Raw genomic sequence first — 25,314 nt, forward strand, 5'->3', positions numbered from 1 at the left:
TATAGCAGAGGTTCTCAAACTGGCGGTCAGGACCCCTGAGGGGGTCGCAAGGTTATTACATGGGGGGTCGTGAGCTGTTAGCCTCCACCACAAATCCCGCTTTGCCTCCAGCATATACAGTGGTGGTAGATAAATTAAAAACATTTTTTTTATATATAAGGGGGGGGGTCACACTCAGAGGTTTGCTATGTGAAAGGGGTCACCAGTAAAAATAGTTTGAGAACCACTGGCCAATAGCATGTAATTACAGTACATGTACCTTTATGGGGAGCAGTCAAGGTTCACTGCACAAAATGAGGGTGAGGAACAGATTACATCTTGGTTTGAGTCTTTTAAATTAATATTCATTGACTGACTTTGGCAAATAGTTCCAGATTATTAGGAAAGGGTTGGTAGATTTATTTTTTTCCCCTTCAGGCTTAAGCATGCACAGTGCTTTACACTTCAAGTTTATGTGCTTCATACTTCAAGTTCAAACAAGAGTTGGACACGGATATTGAGACACTTGTGGGTAGCCTGTTTTTCCTGCTGGACTATTCTTATAGTGCTTCTTGAATGAATGAATTTTTAAGATATCACTGGAAAATTATTTCTGATGTTGATGTCTGTATTTCAATCTTGTAACACAATATTTTGTTATCTGAGAACAAAATCTTGCGTTAGTAATTTTATCTTTAATTCTGTATAGGTCACTTAAACATATACTGTAATTCTTGACAGTATATACATTTTATCTGAACAACAGCACAGGTTATAATTGTATGTTAGAATTTAGTCCCAGTCTAAAACACGTGTGCTGAAGCAATTCTAAGAGAGTTTTGTGCTCAATGAGTAACTTCAAGGAGAAACACTTCATGAAGTGTTGATTTGACTAAAATCTGAATGTTTAGGTTTAACCGTTCTGAAACATTTCATTTAGAATTCGCTTAGCAAAACATTAAACTGCATTTTCCTATTGTGTCAGATTGCCTTAAGGGATCTGTAGTTCTGGCCCTTCTCTCCTCTGGGCTGGGCTCCCTGCAATGCATCATAATGGGAAAACACCGTTGAATATTGAAATGACTCAAAACAAAGGGTTTCGGGTAATTTCAACAAAAAAACCCCATGCATTTTGATTGTGGGAATGTCAAAATTTAATTTTTTTTTAAAATTTCCATTCAGCAGAAAGATTTGAAATTTCAACTTTTCATTCCAATTTGGGGGAAAAAAATATTTGGAATTTCCTATGGGGTTAGAAATTCCAAATTTTGCTGAGCTCTAGTAAAATGAGCAGATGAGAACTTGTGAATAAATATATCAACTTTTTGGGCAAGTGGTGGGTGTGTACAAATCAAAGCTATCTCTAAGTAATAATTAACGTGTATATTTATGTCTTTAGCCAATATTTAGGTGAGCTCATCTTGAATAATTATGCAATGAATTGGGCATAAACATGAATTCTTCTTCAAGGAGAGTCCCTGTAGGAGTTCCACTTCAGGTGAATGCACTATCCCCATCTCATGCTGTTGTCGGCACCTACCTAGCACTCGCAACCCGACCCCTCTCAGTTCCTTCTTAACCGTCCTTGGCCTGAGACAGAGCTCCCAGCAGTGTGAAAACAGATACTATTCTTAGAGCTTAGAAGAGTTTCTTCTTAGAATACTTTTTAATAGATTAGATATGGTTACTTACCCTTTCTTTCCCCGTTTATTTTCTGTTTAAATTTGTTTTTCTTTTTATAACTCTATTTCTACCCATCTGAATAGTGGCTGTTCAACTATACAGTTGAACTGCCATAGTTACAGTATGCCTGGTTCATCAGGCTTCAAGTGTTGCCTTTCCTGCCAGGGGGCGATCCTGGTGCTGGACGGGCACTCTCAATGTGTCCACTGCTTAGGTGAGATACATACACCTCGGAAGTGCTCTCACTGCAGTAACTTAAAGGCTCAAGCCTGAAAGGACAGAGATTTGCATCTCAAACTTATTCTTCTGGAGAAGTCTCTGTGCCTGGTATCCAATCCTGGCCAGCAGACAAACATCTCCAGAGATGTCATCTTCTCCACACAAGAAGGCTCATTCCTCCAAAAAAGGCTCCGAGGAAAAGAGCATCAACTTCTCCACTGAAAGACCCAGCAAACAGAAGCTGTCTTCAGGTCATTCCCTACCCTCGGTAATGACCAGATCGCAACTGAGTACATACAAGGCACCAGGATCCTCCAGTATTGTGTGTACCATGACAACCACTGACCCCAAGTGGACAGGCTCAGAGTTGAGAGGCAAACAAATGCCCTCCTCCTTTGCTATGGCACTGATGGAACCGGACATGGCACCGAGGCATTCCCCACAGCCTATGGTGCCACTACCTTTTCCAGTAGTGCAGAATGCTCTGAGGTCAGCACTGACACCTGTGCCTGCAGCAGCATCATTGGCACTGACCACTTTGGTGCCAAAACCACATGACTCTTCAATGCCACAATCTTTGCTATTCGATACCTATGTCTCTCTGGCCTTACAGTGTCATCTTCATTTACATACACAGGTCCAAAGCCCCTTCCATCCATTGAGGGGCACTGCTCAACAGTCACCTGGAGTGGACCATCCACAGGGACACTCCTCGATGAAGAGAAGGTTACTCATTCTGTACAGTAACTGAGGTTCTTTGAGATGGGTGTCCCTGTGGGTGCTCCACTACCCTCTCTCCTCACATCTACTTCAGAGTTCAATTTCCAGACTCTACGGTAGAGAAGGAACTGAGGGGGGTCGGGGCGTGTGTGTGCTGGATAGGCACCGACAACGGTGAGAGACGGGAATAGCTCATGTATGACTTAGACGAGCACTGCTGCTGAAACTCTCTGATCGAAGGCATGGGGGCATGCATTCACCTGAAGTGGAGCACCCACAGGGACACCCATCTCAAAGAATAATTGTTCTATCTACCTTCAAATAGGCTAGTCTTACTGTCTTCCCTTCACAATAAGGGCCCCTTCTGGGTCTCTCAGTAACAGAACGAGGTTTCAAAAATGGCCTCCCCAGAGATTCTACCCCTTTCTACCACATGGGCCAGAAGGATCTGCATTTCCCTGGGAGGCCCCAACCAGGGATATCAGTAGGGTTCCCCTGAGGAGGTAGCAAGATGAGGGAGCTGGACGTGTTGGCCCCTTACTGTATTCTCCAGTGCTGGCAGTGTCCATTGCCCTCCAACCACATCCAGAGAAGAGGCAGAATGTGAGGAGGTGGCCAAGCTCTACAGCAAGGGTGGGCAAACTTTTTGGCCCAAGGGCCATACTGGGTATGGAAATTGTATAGGAGGCCATGAATGCTCATGAAATTGGGGGTTGGGGTGTAGAAGGGGGTGAGGGCTCCAGCTGGGGGTGCAGGCTCTGGGGTGGGGCTGGAAAAGAGGAGTTCAGGGTGCAGGAGGGGGCTCTGGGCAGAGGCAGGGGATTGAGGGGTGGGGGGGTGTGAGGGCTCCAGCTGTGGGTACAGGCTCTGGGGTGGGGCTGGGGATGAGGGGTTGCAGGTGCAGGAGGGTGTTCCAGACTGGGACTGAGGGGTTTGGAGGGCGGGAGGGGGATCAGGGCTGGGTCTGGGGTGCAGGCTCTGGGGGGCACTTACCTCAAGCAGCTCCCAGAAGCAGCGGCATGTCCCCTCTCCTACTCCTACATGGAGGTGCAACCAGGCGGCTCTGCACGCTGCCCCACCCACAGGCATCACCCCTGCAGCTCCTATGGCCTTGGTTCTTGGCCAGTGGGAGCTGCGGGGCGGCACTTGAGGCAGGGGCAGCGTGCGGAGCCCCCTGGCTTCCCCTATGTGTAGGAGCCAGAGCGGGGACATGCTGCTGCTTCCAGGAGCACACCCCGGCTGGAGCAGGGCAAGCCCCAGACTCCGCTGCCTGGTGGGAACTCGAGGGCTGGCCCCGGGCCATAGTTTGCCCACTCCTGCTCTACAGTCAGGAGTGTGGCTGCTGGTGCAAACTATAGGGACAAAGGCCCAATTTTCTATCCAGTGTGCTACCCTTCTGGCATTCCTCCCCAGATGGAGATGGAGAAGTAGGAGCAGCTTACCCCTGAAGCGAGCTATTCCATTCCTGCCTTCTTGGGGAAGAGTTTGTGTCTGTGTGTCTAAAGGTTGAGGCAACCCCACCAAGATTGGGCTTGAGTGTGTGTGTGTGTGGCAGGGGGGACTACACTCTGCCTACAGAGCCAGCAGAGCTCCCCAGTAAGACACATCAGTAAAGAGAGTGCCGGGCAGGTGAAGCAGGAGACACAGACCTTTCCATTTGGTTCTGGCTTTCTTGGCCTTGCTCACTCCCTGAAGCCTGCAGGTGCAGTGGATACCAGAAACATCTTGGAAGGGGAAAGGGAGCTGAGTTGACAATGTCTCCAAAAGGCAAATTCAACCCTGGGACGCAGCTGGGAATTAGATAGTTACACTACGGTGCCCCAGTCAGACATTTGAAATAAAGGTTGAAATTTTTCTCATTAAAGCTCTGTGGCAGGGAGGTTTGGCTGAGCTGCTTGCTGCTGTGTAGATAGATAAAACTGGAGGAAACTGCTGGGGATGGGTCATTTCCCTACTGCCAGTGACTGTCAGGTCTGGTTCTGCTTCAAGCTGGCGGAAGTACCCATTGTAATGGATCTCTGGACCCTTTTATTTGAAGAAAGGAAAAACATTATGTTTACCAGAAATTTTCCTAGCTTCTGGTGGCTTGCATTCTGGTTGTTTTAATTCATTAGTCTGCAGAAGACACTGATCTGTCGTACTGCTGATGTAAATACTGTTAGCCTGATATTTGCGGGGGAGGGATAGCTCAGTGGTTTGAACATTGGCCTGCTAAACCCAGGGTTGTGAGTTCAATCCTTGAGGGGGCCATTTAGGGATCTGGGGCAAAAATTGGGGCTTGGTCCTGCTTTGAGCAGAGGGTTGGACTAGATGACCTCTTGAGGTCCCTTCCAACCCTGATATTCTATGATTCTATGATAAATCTGTAGGCAGAGTCTGATGAAATCCAGAGCTTGCTCAATACAAACAGGATGATTCTGATGGCTGAAAATACCTGGTATTATTTTGTTTGACTATTAAAAAAACAAAAAACCCCCCAAAAGCAACCTTTGCAGAGAAGTTTCACATTACTACTGTGAATCATATTTCATGATGCAATTAACTTTCTCAATTTTGGGGGCCTTAGTTTATACTTGTAATTAGCATGTGTCATAAATATAAAGGGAAGGGTAAACACCTTTAAAATCCCTCCTGGCCAGAGGAAAAGCCCTTTCACCTGTAAAGGGTTAAGAAGCTAGGATAACCTCGCTGGCACCTGACCAAAATGACCAATGAGGAGACAAGATACTTTCAAAGCTGGGGGGGGGGGGGAGGAGAAACAAAGGGTCTGGGTCTGTCTGTGTGATGCTTTTGCTGGGGACAGAACAGGAATGGAGTCTTAGAACTTAGTAAGTAATCTAGCTAGATATGCGTTAGATTATGATTTCCTTAAATGGCTGAGAAAATAAGCTGTGCTGAATGGAATGGATATTCCTGTCTTTGTGTCTTTTTGTAACTTAAGGTTTTGCCTAGAGGGATTCTCTATGTTTTGAATCTAATTACCCTGTAAGGTATTTACCATCCTGATTTTACAGAGGTGATTCTTTTTACTTTTTTCCTCTATTAAAATTCTTCTTTTAAGAAACTGAATGCTTTTTTCATTGTTTTTAAGAGCCAAGGGTTTGGGTCTGTGGTAACCTATGCAAATTGGTGAGGATTTTTATCAAACCTTCCCAGGAAGGGGGGTGCAAGGTTTTGGTGAGGATTTTGGGGGGAAAGACATTTCCAAACGACTCTTTCCCAATAATAAACCCGATTAGACGTTTGGTGGTGGCGGCAAAAGGTAAAATAGTTTGTACCTTGGGGAAGGTTTAACCTAAGCTGGTAATAGTAAGCTTAGGAGGTTTTCCTGCAGGTCCCCACATCTGTACCCTAGAGTTCAGAGTGGGGAAGGAACCTTGACAGCATGTGAAAAGCACAGACTTGGAGCAGATTAGGCCATGTGTACCTTTCCGAAATGTTTCAGTATGGAAATTATTACTGCCAGTACTTGAATATGTTTATGCTGTTTTATAGAATGACTTCAGGCCTCATTCCTGAAAATGGCACTTCATCAATTTGGGGCTGAAATCTGACCTTAGAAAAGATATAATTTAGTGAAGAAGATCCTCTACGTTTTTAAACATTTGAAAAGTAAATCGATCCACCAATGTTCTGAGGCTCATCTTAAAGTAATATGTTCGCTCCGGCTGCTGCTCTGTGGGAACATAACTAACATTATGTATAGCTCTGTACATAATCCTGCTGACATGAACTGTGCTGGCACACATTCAAAGAAGTAAACAAAAGGCAATCACTGTTGGCTTCTGCAGAACTAGCAACTCTGAAAAACAACGGCTAAATACTGTTCAATTTATTCATGCAAGTAATCCCATTGATTAACTTGGAGATTACTCGAGTGAGGCAGGCAAAATTTGGTCCTAAAATGCTTGTCCAAAGTTTGATCTACTCTGTTTCTCTTGTATATATTTGCAAATGCATAAATCTGTTCACCTGAATTTTTTTTTAATTACTCAATATTTTTATTCTTTTTTTAGAAAAAAGATGAATGGCAGTAGCCCAGCACGCATAATGAGCAACCCTCAAATAATAAACCAGTGTGCCCGAGGAGGAATGGAGGAAAAAAAAGTTTGGTAAGTAAACAATCTTTAATTTTAATCTTTCAAGAGGTTAATAAACAATGAGAGAAGTAATTAAAAAAATAATTAAGAAGTACCTTTATGTTTCCCTCTCTTTCTAGTGTCTAACAATAAAACATGAAAAGCGGGGAAGGGTTTTATTTATTTTTATATAATAGTGCAGGTCTGGGTGTCTCACAGGTTTGGTAATGGAAGAGATGAGGTGAAATCCTGGCCCCACTGAAGTCATTGGCCAAACTCCCTCTGACTCTAATAGGGCTAAGATTGCACATATGGGATCTTTCAACTTTGTCATACACTTTAAATCTCATCCACATTGGTGGTAATGGAGAACTGAGCCACTTCACAGGTGACAGATATTCTGTTAAACAGGTCTGTGGTCTCACTGTAGTTTCTAGTGGGCTGGTACAGTAGAAGCCATTAAAAAGTCAACATTTTCCAAAACTTACCAAAGAAACTTCTATTCTAAGTGTAGGAGAAAACTGGAAACCTCAATTAACTGTTTACAAATGCTTACATTTTAATTAGAGCTGGATGAATTTTTTGGACAAAACTTTTCTGATTAACCAAGGCTGATTTAGGTCAACTGAAGTATGTAAGAAATTTGGGTCAAATTGGCAGAATTGTTTCAGTTAGGAAAGGGAAGATCTGAACAAAATTGAAATGTTCTCTTTTTTAACTTATTCAGAATGAAATGTTTCAATACTTCAATTTGAAACATCTTTTTGTATTGCATTTTACTTAAATCTTAAAAAAAAAGGTTTAAAAAAGGTTGAAATGAACAAAACATATTGTTACAAATGAAACAATTTTTTTCATTTTGGGTCATTGTGAAGCTGCTATTATTTTATTTTGGTTTGTTGACTGAACCAAAACAAATTAGTCATTTAAACAGCACTAATTTTAATGATGACCAAGGTTGCTTCATCAGTAAAACCACCACTGCACCTTACATTGCTTTTAGCACACGTATTGGCATTTAGACCAGAGGGGCCAAGTTCTGAATGAGCATTGAGACTGAACTCTCCACTTGTTTATACAGGGTTTACTCCAGCTCCACGGAAGACAATGGGGAGTCATTCTGTTGCCTTCCCTTCCCTGTTATGTGCACACATTTATCTCACTGTTGCACTCCTGATTTAGCTAGGATATGCTGATGTTGCTCATTCATCATGAAGAAAAACAACAGAATAAACTCATGCCAGGAACATGTAACCAGCCTGCCAAGAGGGCTAACTCACATCTATCTTGTATGTAGAGAAGTATGCAAAAAGAAAAGGACTACTTGTGGCACCTTAGAGACTAACAAATTTATTTGAGCATAAGCTTTCGTGAGCTACAGCTCACTTCATCGGATGCACTCAGTGGAAAATACAGTGGGGAGATTTATATACATAGAGAACATGAAACAATGGGTGTTATCATCACTCTGGTTACAGTGTGTATGGTAACACCCATTGTTTCATGTTCTCTATGTATATAAATCTCCCCACTGTATTTTCCACTGAATGCATCCGATGAAGTGAGCTGTAGCTCACGAAAGCTTACGCTCAAATAAATTGGTTAGTCTCTAAGGTGCCACAAGTACTCTTTTTCTTTTTGCAAATACAGACTAACACGGCTGCTACTCTGAAACCTGTAGAGAAGTATGGTTTCACTTATTATACTATTGAAACAAAAAAAAATAGCAAACCATATTGTATCCCCAACTGGACTTTTGTTAAGGAGTTAGTGTTGAGTAATAATATTTGTTTCAATAAAATAAATATGTGAGAATTTTCTGTAAAATTCATTCGTCAGCCTGAATTGGTGTGGCAGATTCACCTCCTTTCCCTGTCCTCATTCTAGGAAAACCCTCAAAACCATAAATGAGACTTCAAATTGTGTTGTGTGTATGTGGCATCTTTTTTTAACCCACAGGGGGGAAACATGTTAATGATGCTGTTAATAGCTGGTTGTTTCTGGTCACTTTTTTTTTTGTTTTATCATGCCCCTAGTATTTGGGTACATCCTAAATATGTCCTTTCTCTTTTATTAGAGAGATGAAATAGGTGAGGTAATATCTTTTCTTGGACCAACTTGCGTTGGTGAAAGAGACAAGATTTTGAGCTACACCAAGCTCTTCTTCAGGTCCTGATCTTACCTCTTTCACCAACACAAATTGGCATAGGAACCGACTCCATGGGTGTTCCGGGGCTGGAGCACCCCCGGGGAAAAAATCTTGGGTGTTGAGCACCCACCAGCAGCCCCCATATCAGCTCCCCCCCCCCAGCGCCTCCCACTGGTGGGCCCCACAGATCAGTGCCCATACCTCCTGCCCCCTTCTATCAGCTGTTTCATGGTGTTCAGGAGGCTTGGGGGGGTGGGGGGGAGCGAGGACATGGCACGCTTGGGGAAGTGGGTGAAACTGGGCGGGAAGAGGAGGGGTGGGGGTGGGAAGATGTGGATCAGGGATGGGAAGAAGTGGGGCGGGGCCTTGGGGGAAGGGGTGGAGTGGGGGCAGGGCCTGGGGTGGGGCCTTGGGGGAAGGGGTGGGGCGTGGGCAGAGCCGGGTGTCGAGCACCCCCACCCCCCCCGGCACTTTGGAAAGTTGGCGCCTGTGCAAATTGGTCCAATAACAGATATTACTTCACCCACCTTGTCTATCTAATATCCTGGGACCAACATGGCTACAACAACACTACAAATAGTGTTCTCTTTTATGGCTCTCTACTTTTCCCTTAGTCTTGCAGAACCATATAATCTGTACACCTTTACCTCACCCTATCTTATCAAGTGTTAATGACTATCTTAACTATCTGCTATTATTTATTTGCAAAAAGAAAAGGAGTACTTGTGGCACCTTAGAGACTAACCAATTTATTTGAGCATAAGCTTTCGTGAGCTACAGCTCATTTCATCGGATGCATAAAGTGGAAAATACAGTGAAGATGTTTTTATACACACAGACCATGAAAAAAAGTGAGGATGTTTTTATACACACAGACCATGAAAAAATGGGTGTTTATCACTACAAAAGGTTTTCTCTCCCCGCACCCCACTCTCCTGCTGGTAATAGCTTATCTAAAGTGATCACTCTCCTTACAATGTGTATGATAATCAAGGTGGGCCATTTCCAGCACAAATCCAGGGTTTAACAAGAACGTCTGAGGAACAGGGGGGGAAGGAATAAACAAGGGGAAATAGGTTACTTTTTATAATGACTTAACCACTCCCAGTCTCTATTCAAGCCTAAGTTAATTGTATCCAATTTGCAAATTAATTCCAATTCAGCAGTCTCTCGTTGGAGTCTGTTTCTGAAGTTCTTCTGTTGTAATGTCGCAACTTTCATGTCTGTAATCGCGTGACCAGAGAGATTGAAGTGTGTGAGGGGAGGGCTCCTGCCTCATACTGAGAATGAGGGGCGATCAGCAGGTTTTCTCAAGTGCTTATATACGAATGCACAAAGCCTTGGAAACAAGCAGGGAGAACTGGAGGTCCTGGTGATGTCAGGGAATTATGACGTGATTGGAATAACAGAGACTTGGTGGGATAACTCACATGACTGGAGTACTGTCATGGATGGTTATAAACTGTTCAGGAAGGACAGGCAGGGCAGAAAAGGTAGGGGAGTAGCACTGTATGTAAGGGAGCAGTATGACTGCTCAGAGCTCCGGTACAAAACTGCAGAAAAACCTGAGTGTCTCTGGATTAAGTTTAGAAGTGTGAGTAACAAGAGTGATGTAGTGGTGGGAGTCTGCTATAGACCACCGGACCAGGGGGATGAGGTGGATGAGGCTTTCTTCCGGCAACTCGCAGAAGCTACTAGATCGCACGCCCTGGTTCTCATGGGTGACTTTAATTTTCCTGATATTTGCTGGGAGAGCAATACAGCGGTGCATAGACAATCCAGGAAGTTTTTGGAAAGCGTAGGGGACAATTTCCTGGTGCAAGTGCTAGACAAGCCAACTAGGGCAGGAGCTTTTCTTGACCTGCTGCTCACAAACAGGGAAGAATTAGTGGGGGAAGCAAAAGTGGATGGGAATCTGGGAGGCAGTGACCATGAGATGGTCGAGTTCAGGATCCTGACACAGGGAAGAAAGGTAAGCAGCAGGATACGGACCCTGGACTTCAGGAAAGCAGACTTCGACTCCCTCAGGGAGCGGATGGGTAGGATCCCCTGGGGGACTAACATGAAGGGGAAAGGAGTCCAGGAGAGCTGGCTGTATTTCAAGGAATCCCTGTTGAGGTTACAGGGACAAACCATCCCGATGAGTCGAAAGAATAGTAAGTATGGCAGGCGACCAGCTTGGCTTAATGGTGAAATCCTAGCAGATCTTAAACATAAAAAAGAAGCTTACAAGAAGTGGAAGGTTGGACATATGACCAGGGAAGAGTATAAAAATATTGCTCGGGCATGTAGGAATGAAATCAGGAGGGCCAAATCGCACCTAGAGCTGCAGCTAGCAAGAGATGTCAAGAGTAACAAGAAGGGTTTCTTCAGGTATGTTGGCAACAAGAAGAAAGCCAAGGAAAGTGTGGGCCCCTTACTGAATGAGGGAGGCAACCTAGTGACAGAGGATGTGGAAAAAGCTAATGTGCTCAATGCTTTTTTTGCCTCTGTCTTCACTAACAAGGACAGCTCCCAGACTGCTGCGCTGGGCATCGCAACATGGGGAGTAGATGGCCAGCCCTCTGTGGAGAAAGAGGTGGTTAGGGACTATTTAGAAAAGCTGGACGTGCACAAGTCCATGGGGCCGGACGAGTTGCATCCGAGAGTGCTAAAGGAATTGGTGGATGTGATTGCAGAGCCCTTGGCCATTATCTTTGAAAACTCGTGGCGAACGAGGGAAGTCCCAGATGACTGGAAAAAGGCTAATGTAGTGCCAATCTTTAAAAAAGGGAAGAAGGAGGATCCTGGGAACTACAGGCCGGTCAGCCTCACCTCAGTCTCCGGAAAAATCATGGAGCAGGTCCTCAAGGAATCAATCCTGAAGCACTTACACGAAAGGAAAGTGATCAGGAACAGTCAGCATGGATTCACCAAGGGAAGGTCATGCCTGACTAATCTAATCGCCTTCTATGATGAGATTACTGATTCTGTGGATGAAGGGAAAGCAGTGGATGTATTGTTTCTTGACTTTAGCAAAGCTTTTGACACGGTCTCCCACAGTATTCTTGTCAGCAAGTTAAGGAAGTATGGGCTGGATGAATGTACTATAAGGTGGGTAGAAAGTTGGCTAGATTGTCGGGCTCAACGGGTAGTGATCAATGGCTCCATGCCTAGTTGGCAGCCGGTGTCAAGTGGAGTGCCCCAAAGGTCGGTCCTGGGGCCGGTTTTGTTCAATATCTTCATAAATGATCTGGAGGATGGTGTGGATTGCACTCTCAGCAAATTTGCGGATGATACTAAACTGGGAGGAGTGGTAGATACGCTGGAGGGCAGAGATAGGATACAGAAGGACCTAGACAAATTGGCGGATTGGGCCAAAAGAAACCTGATGAGGTTCAACAAGGACAAGTGCAGGGTCCTGCACTTAGGACGGAAGAACCCAATGCACAGCTACAGACTAGGGACCGAATGGCTAGGCAGCAGTTCTGCGGAAAAGGACTTAGGGGTTACAGTGGACGAGAAGCTGGATATGAGTCAGCAGTGTGCCCTTGTTGCCAAGAAGGCCAATGGCATTTTGGGATGTATACGTAGGGGCATAGCGAGCAGATCGAGGGACGTGATCGTTCCCCTCTATTCGACATTGGTGAGGCCTCATCTGGAGTACTGTGTCCAGTTTTGGGCCCCGCACTACAAGAAGGATGTGGATAAATTGGAGAGAGTCCAGCGAAGGGCAACAAAAATGATTAGGGGTCTGGAACACATGACTTATGAGGAGAGGCTGAGGGAAGTGGGATTGTTTAGTCTGCAGAAGAGAAGAATGAGGGGGGATTTGATAGCTGCTTTCAACTACCTGAGAGGTGGTTCCAGAGAGGATGGTTCTAGACTATTCTCAGTGGTAGAAGAGGACAGGACAAGGAGTAATGGTCTCAAGTTGCAGTGGGGGAGGTTTAGGTTGGATATTAGGAAAAACTTTTTCACTAGGAGGGTGGTGAAACACTGGAATGCGTTACCTAGGGAGGTGGTAGAATCTCCTTCCTTGGAAGTTTTTAAGGTCAGGCTTGACAAAGCCTTGGCTGGGATGATTTGATTGGGGATTGGTCCTGCTTTGAGCAGGGGGTTGGACTAGATGACCTCCTGAGGTCCCTTCCAACCCTGATATTCTATGATTCTATGATTCTCCGACTGGTTTATGAATGTTATAATTCTTGACATCTGATTTGTGTCCATTTATTCTTTTACGTAGAGACTGTCCAGTTTGACCAATGTACATGGCAAAGGGGCATTGCTGGCACATAATGGCATATATCACATTGGTAGATGTGCAGGTGAACGAGCCTCTGATAGTGTGGCTGATGTTATTAGGCCCTGTGATGGTGTCCCCTGAATAGATATGTGGGCACAGTTGGCAACGGGCTTTGTTGCAAGGATAGGTTCCTGGGTTAGTGGTTCTGTTGTGTGGTATGTGGTTGCTGGTGAGTATTCGCTTCAGGTTGGAGGGCTGTCTGTAGGCAAGGACTGGCCTGTCTCCCAAGATTTGTAAGAGTGTTGGGTCATTCTTCAGGATAGGTTGTAGATCCTTAATAATGCGTTGGAGGGGTTTTAGTTGGGGGCTGAAGGTGACGGCTAGTGGCGTTCTGTTATTTTCTTTGTTAAGCCTGTCCTGTAGTAGGTGACTTCTGGGAACTCTTCTGGCTCTATCAATCTGTTTCTTCACTTCTGCAGGTGGGTATTGTAGTTGTAAGAATGCTTGATAGAGATCTTGTAGGTGTTTGTCTCTGTCTGAGGGGTTGGAGCAAATGCGGTGGTATCGCATTATTAAGGATCTAGAACCTATCCTGAAGGAACTCAAGGGAGTTGACAATGGCTGTAGACAATGGATTGTGTGGCGTGGTCAGGGTGAAAGCTGGAGGCATGTAGGTAGGAATAGCGGTCAGTAGGTTTCCGGTATAGGGTGGTATTGATGTGACCATCACTTATTAGCACTGTAGTGTCCAGGAAGTGGATCTCTTGTGTGGACTGGTCCAGGCTGCGGTTGATGGTGGGATGGAAATTGTTGAAATCATGGTGGAATTCCTCAAGGGCTTCTTTTCCATGGGTCCAGATGATGAAGATGTCATCAATATAGCGCAAGTAGAGTAGGGGCGTTAGGGGACGAGAGCTGAGGAAGCGTTGTTCTAAGTCAGCCATAAAAATGTTGGCATACTGTGGGGCCATGCGGGTACCCATAGCAGTGCCGCTGATTTGAAGGTATACATTGTCCCCAAATGTAAAATAGTTATGGGTGAGGACAAAGTCACAAAATTCAGCCACTAGGTTAGCCGTGACATTATCGGGGATACTGTTCCTGATGGCTTGTAGTCCATCTTTGTGTGGAATGTTGGTGTAGAGGGCTTCTACATCCATAGTGGCCAGGATGGTGTTTTCAGGAAGATCACCGATGGATTGTAGTTTCCTCAGGAAGTCAGTGGTGTCTCGAAGATAGCTGGGAGTGCTGGTAGCGTAGGGCATGTAGAGTCTACATAGCCAGACAATCCTGCTGTCAGGGTGCCAATGCCTGAGATGATGGGGTGCCCAGGATTTCCAGGTTTATGGATCTTGGGTAGTAGATAGAATATCCCAGGTCGGGGTTCCAGGGGTGTGTCTGTGCGGATTTGTTCTTGTGCTTTTTCAGGGAGTTTCTTGAGCAAATGCTGTAGTTTCTTTTGGTAACCCTCAGTGGGATCAGAGGGTAATGGTTTGTAGAAAGTGGTGTTGGAGAGCTGCCGAGCAGCCTCTTGTTCATATTCCAACCTATTCATGATGACAACAGCACCTCCTTTGTCAACCTTTTTGATTATGATGTCAGAATTGTTTCTGAGGCTGTGGATGGCATTGTGTTCTGCATAGCTGAGGTTGTGGGACAGGTGATGCTGCTTTTCCACAATTTCAGCCCCTGCACGTCAACCGAAGCACTCTATGTAGAAGTCCAGTCTGCTGTCTCGACCTTCAGGAGGAGTCCACCTAGAATCCTTCTTTTTGTAGTGTTGGTAGGGAGGTCTCTGTGGATTAGTATGTTGTTCAGAGGTGTGTTAGAAATATTCTTTGAGTCGGAGACGTCGAAAATAGGATTCTAGGTCACCACAGAACTGTATCATGTTTGTAGGGGTGGAGGGGCAGAAGGAGAGGCCCCGAGATAGGACAGCTTCTTCTGTTGGGCTAAGAGTATAGTTGGATAGGTTAACAATATTGCTGGGTGGGTTAAGGGAACCATTGCTGTGGCCCCTTATGGCATGTAGTAGTTTAGAAAGTTTAGTGTCCTTTTTCTTTTGTAGAGAAGCAAAGTGTTGTAAATGGCTTGTCTAATTTTAGTAAAGTCCAGCCACGAGGAAGTTTGTGTGGAAGGTTGTTTTTTTTATGAGAGTATCCAGTTTTGAGAGCTCATTCTTAATTTTTTCCTGTTTGCTGTAGAGGATGTTGATCGGGTGGTTCCGCAGTTTCTTTGAGAGCGTGTGGCACAAGCTGTCAGCATAGTCTGTGTGGTATGTAGATTGTAATGGATTTTTTACCTTCAGTCCTTTTGGTACGATGTCCATCTGTTTGCGTTTGGAAAGGAAGATGATGTCTGTCCGTATCTGTACAAGTTTTTTCATGCAGTTGATAGATTTCCACTCCATACGGCAAGATGCAGTGCCTTGCATAATGACAGGTTTCAGAATAACAGCCGTGTTAGTCTGTATTCGCAAAAAGAAAAGGAGTACTTGTGGCACCTTAGAGACTAACCAGTTTATTTGAGCATAAGCTTTCGTGAGCTACAGCTCACTTCATCGGATGCATAAAGTGGAAAATACAGTGAAGATGTTTTTATACACACAGACCTTTGCCATGTACATTGGTCAAACTGGACAGTCTCTACGTAAAAGAATAAATGGACACAAATCAGATGTCAAGAATTATAACATTCATAAACCAGTCGGAGAACACTTCAATCTCTCTGGTCACGCGATTACAGACATGAAAGTTGCGACATTACAACAGAAGAACTTCAGAAACAGACTCCAACGAGAGACTGCTGAATTGGAATTAATTTGCAAATTGGATACAATTAACTTAGGCTTGAATAGAGACTGGGAGTGGTTAAGTCATTATAAAAAGTAACCTATTTCCCCTTGTTTATTCCTTCCCCCCCTGTTCCTCAGACGTTCTTGTTAAACCCTGGATTTGTGCTGGAAATGGCCCACCTTGATTATCATACACATTGTAAGGAGAGTGATCACTTTAGATAAGCTATTACCAGCAGGAGAGTGGGGTGCGGGGAGAGAAAACCTTTTGTAGTGATAAACACCCATTTTTTCATGGTCTGTGTGTATAAAAACATCCTCACTTTTTTTCATGGTCTGTGTGTATAAAAACACCGTCACTGTATTTTCCACTTTATGCATCCGATGAAGTGAGCTGTAGCTCATGAAAGCTTATGCTCAAATAAATTGGTTAGTCTCTAAGGTGCCACAAGTACTCCTTTTCTTTTTGCGAATACAGACTAACACGGCTGTTACTAGGAAACCTATTATTTATTTGTAATTCACCACAGGGATGTGTGGAAAAGTAATGGATGTTACCGGTCAGTCTTGTCTTACTGATATCTGGTCTTTTAAAATCCTCTGATTTATTGCCTGTCTATTCTTATCCACGATTTCTGCCGTATGTGGTACAATTCTGCCATAGTTGCTAATATTTTTACTTCTCCCCATCCTCCACTCAGTCTTCTCATCAAATCATCTGGGGATCACAAGCTACTAGTCTCCCAGGGGCTGTAGTCCTGTGTGTGCATTTTTCTATTTTAGACATCTTAAAAATTAAAAATCTTAATATCAGGAGATCAAACAGAAATCTCCTTTGTACAGTTGTAAAAATACCTCTCAGGATTTGGGATGGGATAAAAATCCAGAATTCCGGATGTTTATCTGAATCAATGGAGATCTGTGCAGAACCCATCTTCTCCCAACAGGTTTCCCTGTTCATTGCTTGTAGCCATCATTATGGCCTAATCTTGAAAGGTGCCGGGTGCCACTGAAGTCTATGGAAGCGAGGGCTATTCAGTACTTTACAGGATCAGGCTGATATGTATTAGATCTTTATATCCAAATGTCAGTTTCTATTGGTGCTAGTGTATTTTGCCCTCACTCAGACTCATCAGTGGACATTTGGGTGTAAGATATACACTCTAGAACAAGGGTGGGCAAACTTTTTGGCCTGAGGACCACATCGGGAAATAGAAATTGTATATCAGGCCATGATTGCTCACAAAATTGGGGTTGGGGTGCGGGAAGGGGTGAGGGCTGTGGTTGGAGTTGCGGGCTCTGGGGTGGGGCTGGGGATGAGAAGTTTGGGGTGTAAGACGGTGCTCTGGGCTGGGACCGAGGGGTTCGGAGGGCAGGAGGGGGATCAGGGCTGGGGCAGGAGTGCAGGTTCTGGCTGGGGGTGCGGGCTCTTGGGTGGAGCTGGGGATGAGATGTTCGGGGTGCAGGAGGGTGCTCCAGGCTGAGATTGAGGGGTTTGGAGAGCAGGGTGGGGATCAGGGCTGGGGTAGTGGGTTGGGGTGTGGGGAGAGGCTCAAGGGCTCAGGCTCCAAGCGGTATTTACTTCAAGCAGCTCCTGGAAGCAGTGGCATGTCCCTGCTCCAGCTCCTATGTGGAGGCGCGGCAAGGCGGCTCTGCACGCTGCCCCATCCGCAGGCACTGACCCTGCAGCTCGCGGGCCGGCTTAAAACGGGCCGTAGTTTGCACACCCCTGTTCCAGAAACACTGCACACCGATAGTAACCAATCTAAAGTGTCCTAAATCTTTAAAGTTAGAATCTCACTTCTTTTAAAGTCTCAATCTGCTGTGAGTAAAGAATGTTACAGCTTGTGGAGTGCTAATTAGGGACAATAATAACTTGACTGATCTGCATTGGCACTAAAATGCTTATTCCTGGAGGATGGATGAATGAACAATTCCAGTGGTGAAGGACACATTGTGACTTAACTCTTGCTGGGGCAGTGGAACATTCTGTTGTAAGGTTTGTCGTATCCTTTTCTCTTTAAGTACCCTGTCCTAGCTTTTCTAGTTAGTGTATCTATTAGATAAGTCAATGTAGCTATGAAAATTTACACCAGCTGAGAATGTGGCCTTTAATGTAATGAAAAAAGCTTAGATGTGGCCCATGTCTTTTTAACTTGTATTTCAAACTACATACTGTAACTTTTATGTTTGGTGATCTTTTAATTTAGAAAACAAACGTCTGTTAGAAGTTGCCCTTTGCCTGCTATGTGTCTGCTTACTTTGCACTTCTGATCTGAGAAGTTGACTGCTTCATTGATACATCCAATGTCTTAGATGTAATGAACAAAACAGAGTGGCTGAATTCTTTATTTTATTATCTGAAACCTGTTTGGAACTTGGAGATGAGATTAAAGATAAAGGGGAAGAATTGGTATGGCTATGTGGCTGGGTTTTTTTTGTTTAGCTCTTGAGGGTTTTTTTGGCAGGGTGGGGACAGAGGATTAGTATATATGGTCAGATGTTGCATTTTACTTTGTCCTAACAGTATAATGTTTCATTACGGCTTTAAGATTTTTATATAGATAGTCTGATTCCAAAAATGTGTTTGTTCTGTTTCAGTTCTCAATTTGGCTCGGTTATAGAGGATTCTGTTTTTCAGCATGGCAATGTGTGGTTGTTACAGAGTGCTGATGTTAACGGTATTTGGAATGTATAATATGAAATGCATGGTGTAACTGTGTTAATTATGCAGGTTAGGGTGAAAGTCACCTTGGTGCAGGGGAGCTGAGGAAGATCTTATCTGCCACTTAGGGCATACTTATGCTACACATGAAGGGTTTAAGTATTGCGTCAGTCCTTGTTTCCGCTTCCCCCCCAATGGGCTGAATAATTTGATGACTAAATTTATAAATGGGGCCCTACCAAATTCACGGCCATGTAAAACGCGTCACAGATCGTGAAATCTGGTCTTTTGTGTGCTTTTACCCTATACTATACAGATTTCATGGGGAAGACCAGCATTTCTCAAATTGGGGGTCCTGACCCAAAAGGGAGTTGCAGGGGGGTCGCAAGGTTATTTTAGGGGGATTGTGGTATTGCCATCCTTACTTCTGCACTGCCTTCAGAGGTGGGTGGCTGGAGAATGGCAGCTGTTGGCTGGGCACTGAGCTCTGAAGGTGGGGCTCTGTCAGCAGCAGCGCAGAAATAAGGGTGTCAATACCATACCATGCCACCCTTCTGTGCTGCTCCTGGCGGCAGCTCTGCATTCAGAGCTGGGCTCTCAGCCAGCAGCTGCTGCTCTCCAGCTGCCCAGCTCTGAAGGCAGCGCCACTGCCAGCAGCAGCGCAGAAGTAAGGGTAGCAGTACTGCAATCCCCCTTACAATACCCTTGCACCCTGCCACAGACAACTCCTTTTTGTATCAGGATCCCTACGATTACAATACCATGAAATTTCAGATTTAAATATCTGGAATCCTAAAATTGATGATTTTTAAAATCCTATGACCACGAAATTGACCAAAATGGACCATGAATTTGGTGGGGCCCTAGTTATAATTTATAAAGTGTTAGTAAATGATTTAATAAATTTTTTTAATCAATTGTTGTAGACTGTTTTGAGTACAACAGATCAGTAGTTGCTTATAACTATAACTTATATATACACACACCCACACACCCTTATGTTGACGGACTTATAACCACCAATAATACATACTACTCATGGATGTAACATGTTTATAAGGTGCAACCTTGTCTTTTTCTATCCAATAGTTTAGAGTAGTAATTGGTCACATGATTCCGTTTTTAGCCAATTGAAAACTTGAAGCGGGGGGCTGGGTAAGGGAAACACTTTATTCCAATCCACCAGCAGAGAGATTCATTATGATGTTTTCTACACCAGATATTTTGCTAACAGTTCCCCACCACTGCTAATATCAGTTCCACTCTGCCAGTGATAGCAATGTTGGGAGCTCTAACATAGCTGGGTATCCATGCAGTTGCCAACAGTTTAACCACTTTGTTGTCTGACAAAATAAGTGGTCACCTGGTGCCCTACTTTCTCTAGAGCTACTACCAGTCAAGCTGAACTGATGGTAACAATATTGAGGAAACCTCTGGAAAATCAACGACACACAAAGGTATAGGCATAGGAAATTTGCTGTGATTGAAAATTTGCTGTCGTTTATCTGCTGGAAGTATTTATTTTTATATATATATATATATATATATATATATATATATATATATATATATATATAAAATATAAATTAACTGTTTAGCTATGAAGAGAGCTAGTACATTTATTTACTTCTCATTTTTCTGTCCATGTAATTCATGCTAAAGGGATACCCTAGATTTAGGAAAGATTAATAACCCAAGGAAAAGTAACATCAGTTCTATCAACATAACCTGCATTGTTGGTGGTTAACTTCCTTACTTAGTGTACTGGGATTCATTTGAATGATCAGGACTTTATGGAGTGTTTTCTGTTGGACCATTTACTGTGATATAACCATTTTGATCTGTCATTGTAAAATATTGCGCATTCAATACTAGTTCTATACAGCACCATACAAAATGTTAATAATCTGCTAACTCCTCTTTTTTTTTTTTTTTTTTTAAATGGGTGGAGACATTGAGTTATATAATTTTGACTGCTGGCTCAATCTGAGAGGAAACGTCTTCCAAGAAAAACAAGTTTTCTGGTTCATGTAACAACTTTTTTCAGTGAATGATGCCAAGACTCTGATTGAATTTGGTTGAGCCAATGAATTGGACGGGGAAAGGCAGGTCTGACTGAGGCTCTCTTATCTCATTTTAAATACAGTAAACATATGTTCATGATTTTCATAAATATAATAATTTGGTCTTCAGAATTCAGAGCTTCCTTATACTACTAACATCAGATAATAAGATCTGTGCCATCAATGCCAACACTTCCGTCAATTTTAATATGAGACACAAGAAGAAACTGTAGTTGTGAAATATTTGCGGGTCCTTAATTTTAGTGACTTTTGCTTCATTCTGAGAATGTGGAGTTATGATTACAAAAATTAAGTGTCTGTTTTCTTCTGTTGGGAAGATTCAAACATCATAGTAAACTCAAGTTCCCTGTCAATCAGCCCAATCTTGCAAAAAACAGTTTCCAAATGAAAAAAAAGCAGCACCAAATATAGGAACTCTTCTTCACCCCATCTCATCCAAACACAATTCGCATCAATTTCTGTTGGATTTAACTAAATCTATTTTGTAAATAATCTGTGTGTGGATATACTTAAATCTGTTTACAATGGATTTATATCATTTCAGCCTAGTTCTTACTATGGGTTAAATACTGCGGGCAACATACACTTTGATAAACAGAGAGCTTGTGAAGGGGAGAGGAGCACAGCTTGCTTGTTGCATCATGCTGCTCCTACTGTAAAGGCAGGTAACTGTCTGTCTGCTTCTTCGCACTGCTGACCCTGGATCTGACCTTGGGATGTAGCTGGGAGGAAACAGTGGCAGGGCCACCACTACCCACCCCCTGTCCAAAAAGTTATCTATGGAATACTAATGAAGTTCTCTTTTCATATAAAGGCTTGGATAATATGCCTGGTATGGGAGTAGTAGCTGCTGAAATAGGAAAGCCTCACCCTGCCATTGTGATTAGTAGCATTGAGACAAACCTACAGCCTCCCAGTTCCTGATCTCTCCCTTGCTCTCACCTCCCCTGCTATTCTCTAGCCTCAGCACCTTGCTTTAATCCTCATTCTTGTTCTCCAGTATCTAGCAGGCCATCAATATTTCAATAAGAATGTCTATCAGTTCCACTCCCTTTACTGCAGCCAACAGCTGTGTGGGGTCTGACTGGCTCCCCAGCTCTCGCCAAGCTGTAATTGGCTGGTACTCATCTCCCATCTCCCTATTCAGCATCTGCATTCTCTTCCTGCCCCCAGGAGGACTACAATTTCCCCTAACACATCTGCTTTGTCATTGCAACCTCTCAACATTCAGCACTTGTTCCTGTTCACTTTCCTTCTACAGCAGATGCGATCCATGTATGGTAGAGCTCTTGGGTGCCACTTGCATATTTCAAGTAGGCAAAAAATGCTCAGTCAGAAAGGAATATGCAGGAAAAAAAAACCCTTTGTTTGCTTCTCCATGTGGAGTCTTACTCCCATACCTCATGGTCCTGGGTAAGAGAACCATTTTGCCCTGTAACGGGCTAGAAGCAATTCAGAGTCCCTTGCTTCCACCAGTATAAAATTCAATCACAAAATTGCTGGTAGAAAATCCAGTCCAATTCCAACAACAGTGAAAAACTCGTTACTAGAAAGTTACTATAGGTATAGGTTGAAGTTAAAGAAGCTTTTCTCTGCCTACTATTAAACTGTTTGGGTGTCCACCCAGACATTAATTGCTTGTTTATGCTTGATGATTTTCTACCATCTCAAAATCATGGGCTACTGGAGGCTCTTGATGCATAAGAACAGCAAGTGCTGGTTGTAAAGGGACTTAATTTACTGCAAAGTATATGTGGATTATACATAATTTTTACAGTGTACTTCATACATTTAATGGGCCTGATGCTGTGTTGTCCTACTCCTTGTGTAGTCATTTACAGAAGAACAAATTAGATGTCATGTCTCTGCTATGGGTCAGTTCCCAATTACCACCAGCCTCTGGCAACACAAGCACTGCCTTCCAGCCCTCCGGCGGCCTTGCTTTCTATTTACAGGTAAAGGATAGGTATGGTTCAACCCCTGAGCACTCCAAGCTATCCTCTGGAGTGCTCAGCCCCTGTTCCACTGGACACTCACGCAGTTCACAGCTCTGCTACTTTCAAAGGAATAGTACAGAGCAGCTTACCAGTTACACCTTAAGATAACCACTCTGCTTAATACACAGCATTTAGATATGTTTATAGTAAAAGCGAGAAGAAGTTTATTTAAGAAAGAACAGACATTTGAGAAGAAGCAAGTAGAATTAATGGAAACAAATGGTTACATAGAAACTAAAATCATAACGTGCTATCTAGAGCCTTAATTTACGTAACTAGTATTGTCATGTCATATAGAACAAAAGCTTACCCAAAATTCTTGCAGCATATGACAGCCAGGCTTGGCTGTGATCTTCTGTTCACACTGTCCTTTTGCCTCCTCACTGGAAAGATCCCCCTCTGTCTCTTTAAAATCCCAGATATATATCTCTCAACAGTCCTTTGATTGTTATTCATAAACAGGACACTTCCTGCTGATTGTTCTTCCATGTGGCCTCCTTTTCTTGTTGACCTTGCAGTCTTTTAATCAGCATCTGGCTCTGCTTGCAGATGGGCTTATCTTCTGAGATACATAATACACACCTGACCAGACAAAGAGAGATAAGTGTCTCCTATCCCCTGCCTGAACACAGTCTGTCTGAGGCTGGTCACCACCTGGTGACCTGCTTTTCACTTCAAGGTCTTTAAGAACATAATTTCCAGTATAAATATATTATATTTAAGAAATTACCTGTACATACATTTCACAGTCACTAAGATGGCCAGTATGTCTGCCTGTTTTTAGAGACCTCACATGCCACCCTTTGGTGCATTATTATGTAGACATCAGACACGGGATCCCTGTAAATCCCTATACACCCTTATGCCCTCTGCCAGTTGGCATTAAGCAGTCCCTGGAGCCCAACTACCAAAACAGAATGGTAGTGTTTTACACCCACTTGAATTAAGTTAATTGATTAGCTGTAACTTTAGGAGGGTGTTAATAACCGTGCCTAGAGGGGTTCTTTTTGTTTGTTTTTGTTTGTTTTAATATTAACTTCAAAATATGGAAACATCTTAGACACAACAAAAATCAAGTAGTAATTTATAAATATTGAGGTGAGAATAGTTAAAGCACAAGAAAGTTTTTCATGTACTGTTTTACTTTTGTGGTTCTACATTTTAAAAAATGAAAGTAGTAGTGTAAAGATATGTGGGTTCAAAATACCTGTGAGTGACACTTGAAAGTACATAATAGATAAAAACTGAAGGGCAGATGAGGATATGCTTCATAGCAAAGAAGTGGTACTCAGACAGCATAGTAGATACTTAGCACAATGCATTGGGATTTAGTCAAGTTTCCTTTTAATGATGATGCGACTAGTGGTGCTAAATTCCTTCACACCACATTGAATATTTCTCTTTGGATGAGCCATGGCAAATTGACTGAACTCTAGCTTGATGTGAGGAGGATGTACAGATTCATGACATGTTACATTTAATTAAAAATGAGCTGAAGTCATCGTACTAATGTTGCAACCTTTACCAGCTACTAACTGTTGAAGAAAAAACTGCATTCCATGATTAGAAAACTGTGAAACATAAACATGCCTAATGACACTTCTTCCATAATTTGCTTTTATCAGCTTTTTGTTAGTATGGTTCACTTTTTGAAGAAAACTACTTAAGTGCAGTTTTACTGCAGATGCACAGAAGATACATAGTGATTGAAGGATATATGGTCAGAATGTCTGCACAAGGGATGATAAAACCATAATTCGCAGATTCAATCTTCTTGATGATTTATATGGAGTCTTTTTTTTTTTAATACAAAAGTCCTTGAATTAGCTGATTTCCAGCTATGTTTCATTGCAAAGGTGGGGAAGTGTTTGGAGAAGACAAAGAAAATGCACACAAAATGCTAGCATAACTGTAGTAAATGGATAATATTTTAATAAGACAAGATGGAAATGTGCCTACTTAGAAAGAACACTAAAAATAAAACAAAAAAATCCCAAGCCCACATCCCTGTCACCCAACTTGTTCATGTCTTGCTCAATGAACTTCTATGCCCATAAAAGGAGCAGCTGTATTGTAAGAGTTATTACAATGCAAACAGCTGTATTGGAACTAAAATCCTGAAAGCTAATCAGGAAATGGATAAAGATCCAGTAGAGCAGACACAGAGCCTGGAGCAGATAACTCATGTATCATTTTCTGCAGCACATATCAAGAAAGGAGACTGTGCTCAAATGGTTAATATGAGGGCAATCCAGCTGCTGACCTTAGGGTCTCACATGGACAAAATGGGCTTTGTAACAGGAAAAGAGCTCCCAGAGGCAAATAAGTTTAAACATATGTTTAATCCTCCTGTTTTAGAAAACTTTGTACAGCTTGCATTTACTGACTGTGGATGTGAATCCTGACTGGTTCCCAAAGAAAGAAATAAAATTGTTTTGACACACGGAGCCTAATCCTGTGTTACCACACCAGTCGGCATGCTTGGTCTGAAATGTAGCAGAAATGCTGAATTCTGTACCCAGAATATTTCCACTGGCAGGGGGCTAGGGGAGACAAGCTGCTGAAAGCCTGTGCTGGGAAACTCCACAATCCTCCTCCTGTGCTTTGATTGGGTGCTTGAGGAAGAGGCGAAAGTGTGTGAGAACGTGGGCAGGGATGACTGAGTGGTCATATGAGTAGGTCTACACACAGCATGGATCCTTGGGCCCCAAACTCAGCAT

At 43.3% G+C, this 25,314-nt stretch overlaps 1 protein-coding gene across 1 annotated transcript in view; it reads left to right on the forward strand.

The window, feature by feature from the left end:
* Positions 1-25,314, forward strand: part of ARHGEF3 (Rho guanine nucleotide exchange factor 3) — a 317,845-nt gene that overhangs the window by 11,287 nt on the left and 281,244 nt on the right. Inside the window, exon 2 of the mRNA XM_074957735.1 lies at positions 6,618-6,713. Coding sequence (XP_074813836.1) covers positions 6,618-6,713 — 96 coding nt within the window. The remainder of the gene's footprint in view (positions 1-6,617; positions 6,714-25,314) is intronic.

This window comes from Natator depressus, chromosome 7 (genome assembly GCF_965152275.1).
Source record: "Natator depressus isolate rNatDep1 chromosome 7, rNatDep2.hap1, whole genome shotgun sequence".
In the NCBI taxonomy this organism is placed as follows: Eukaryota; Metazoa; Chordata; order Testudines; family Cheloniidae; genus Natator; species Natator depressus.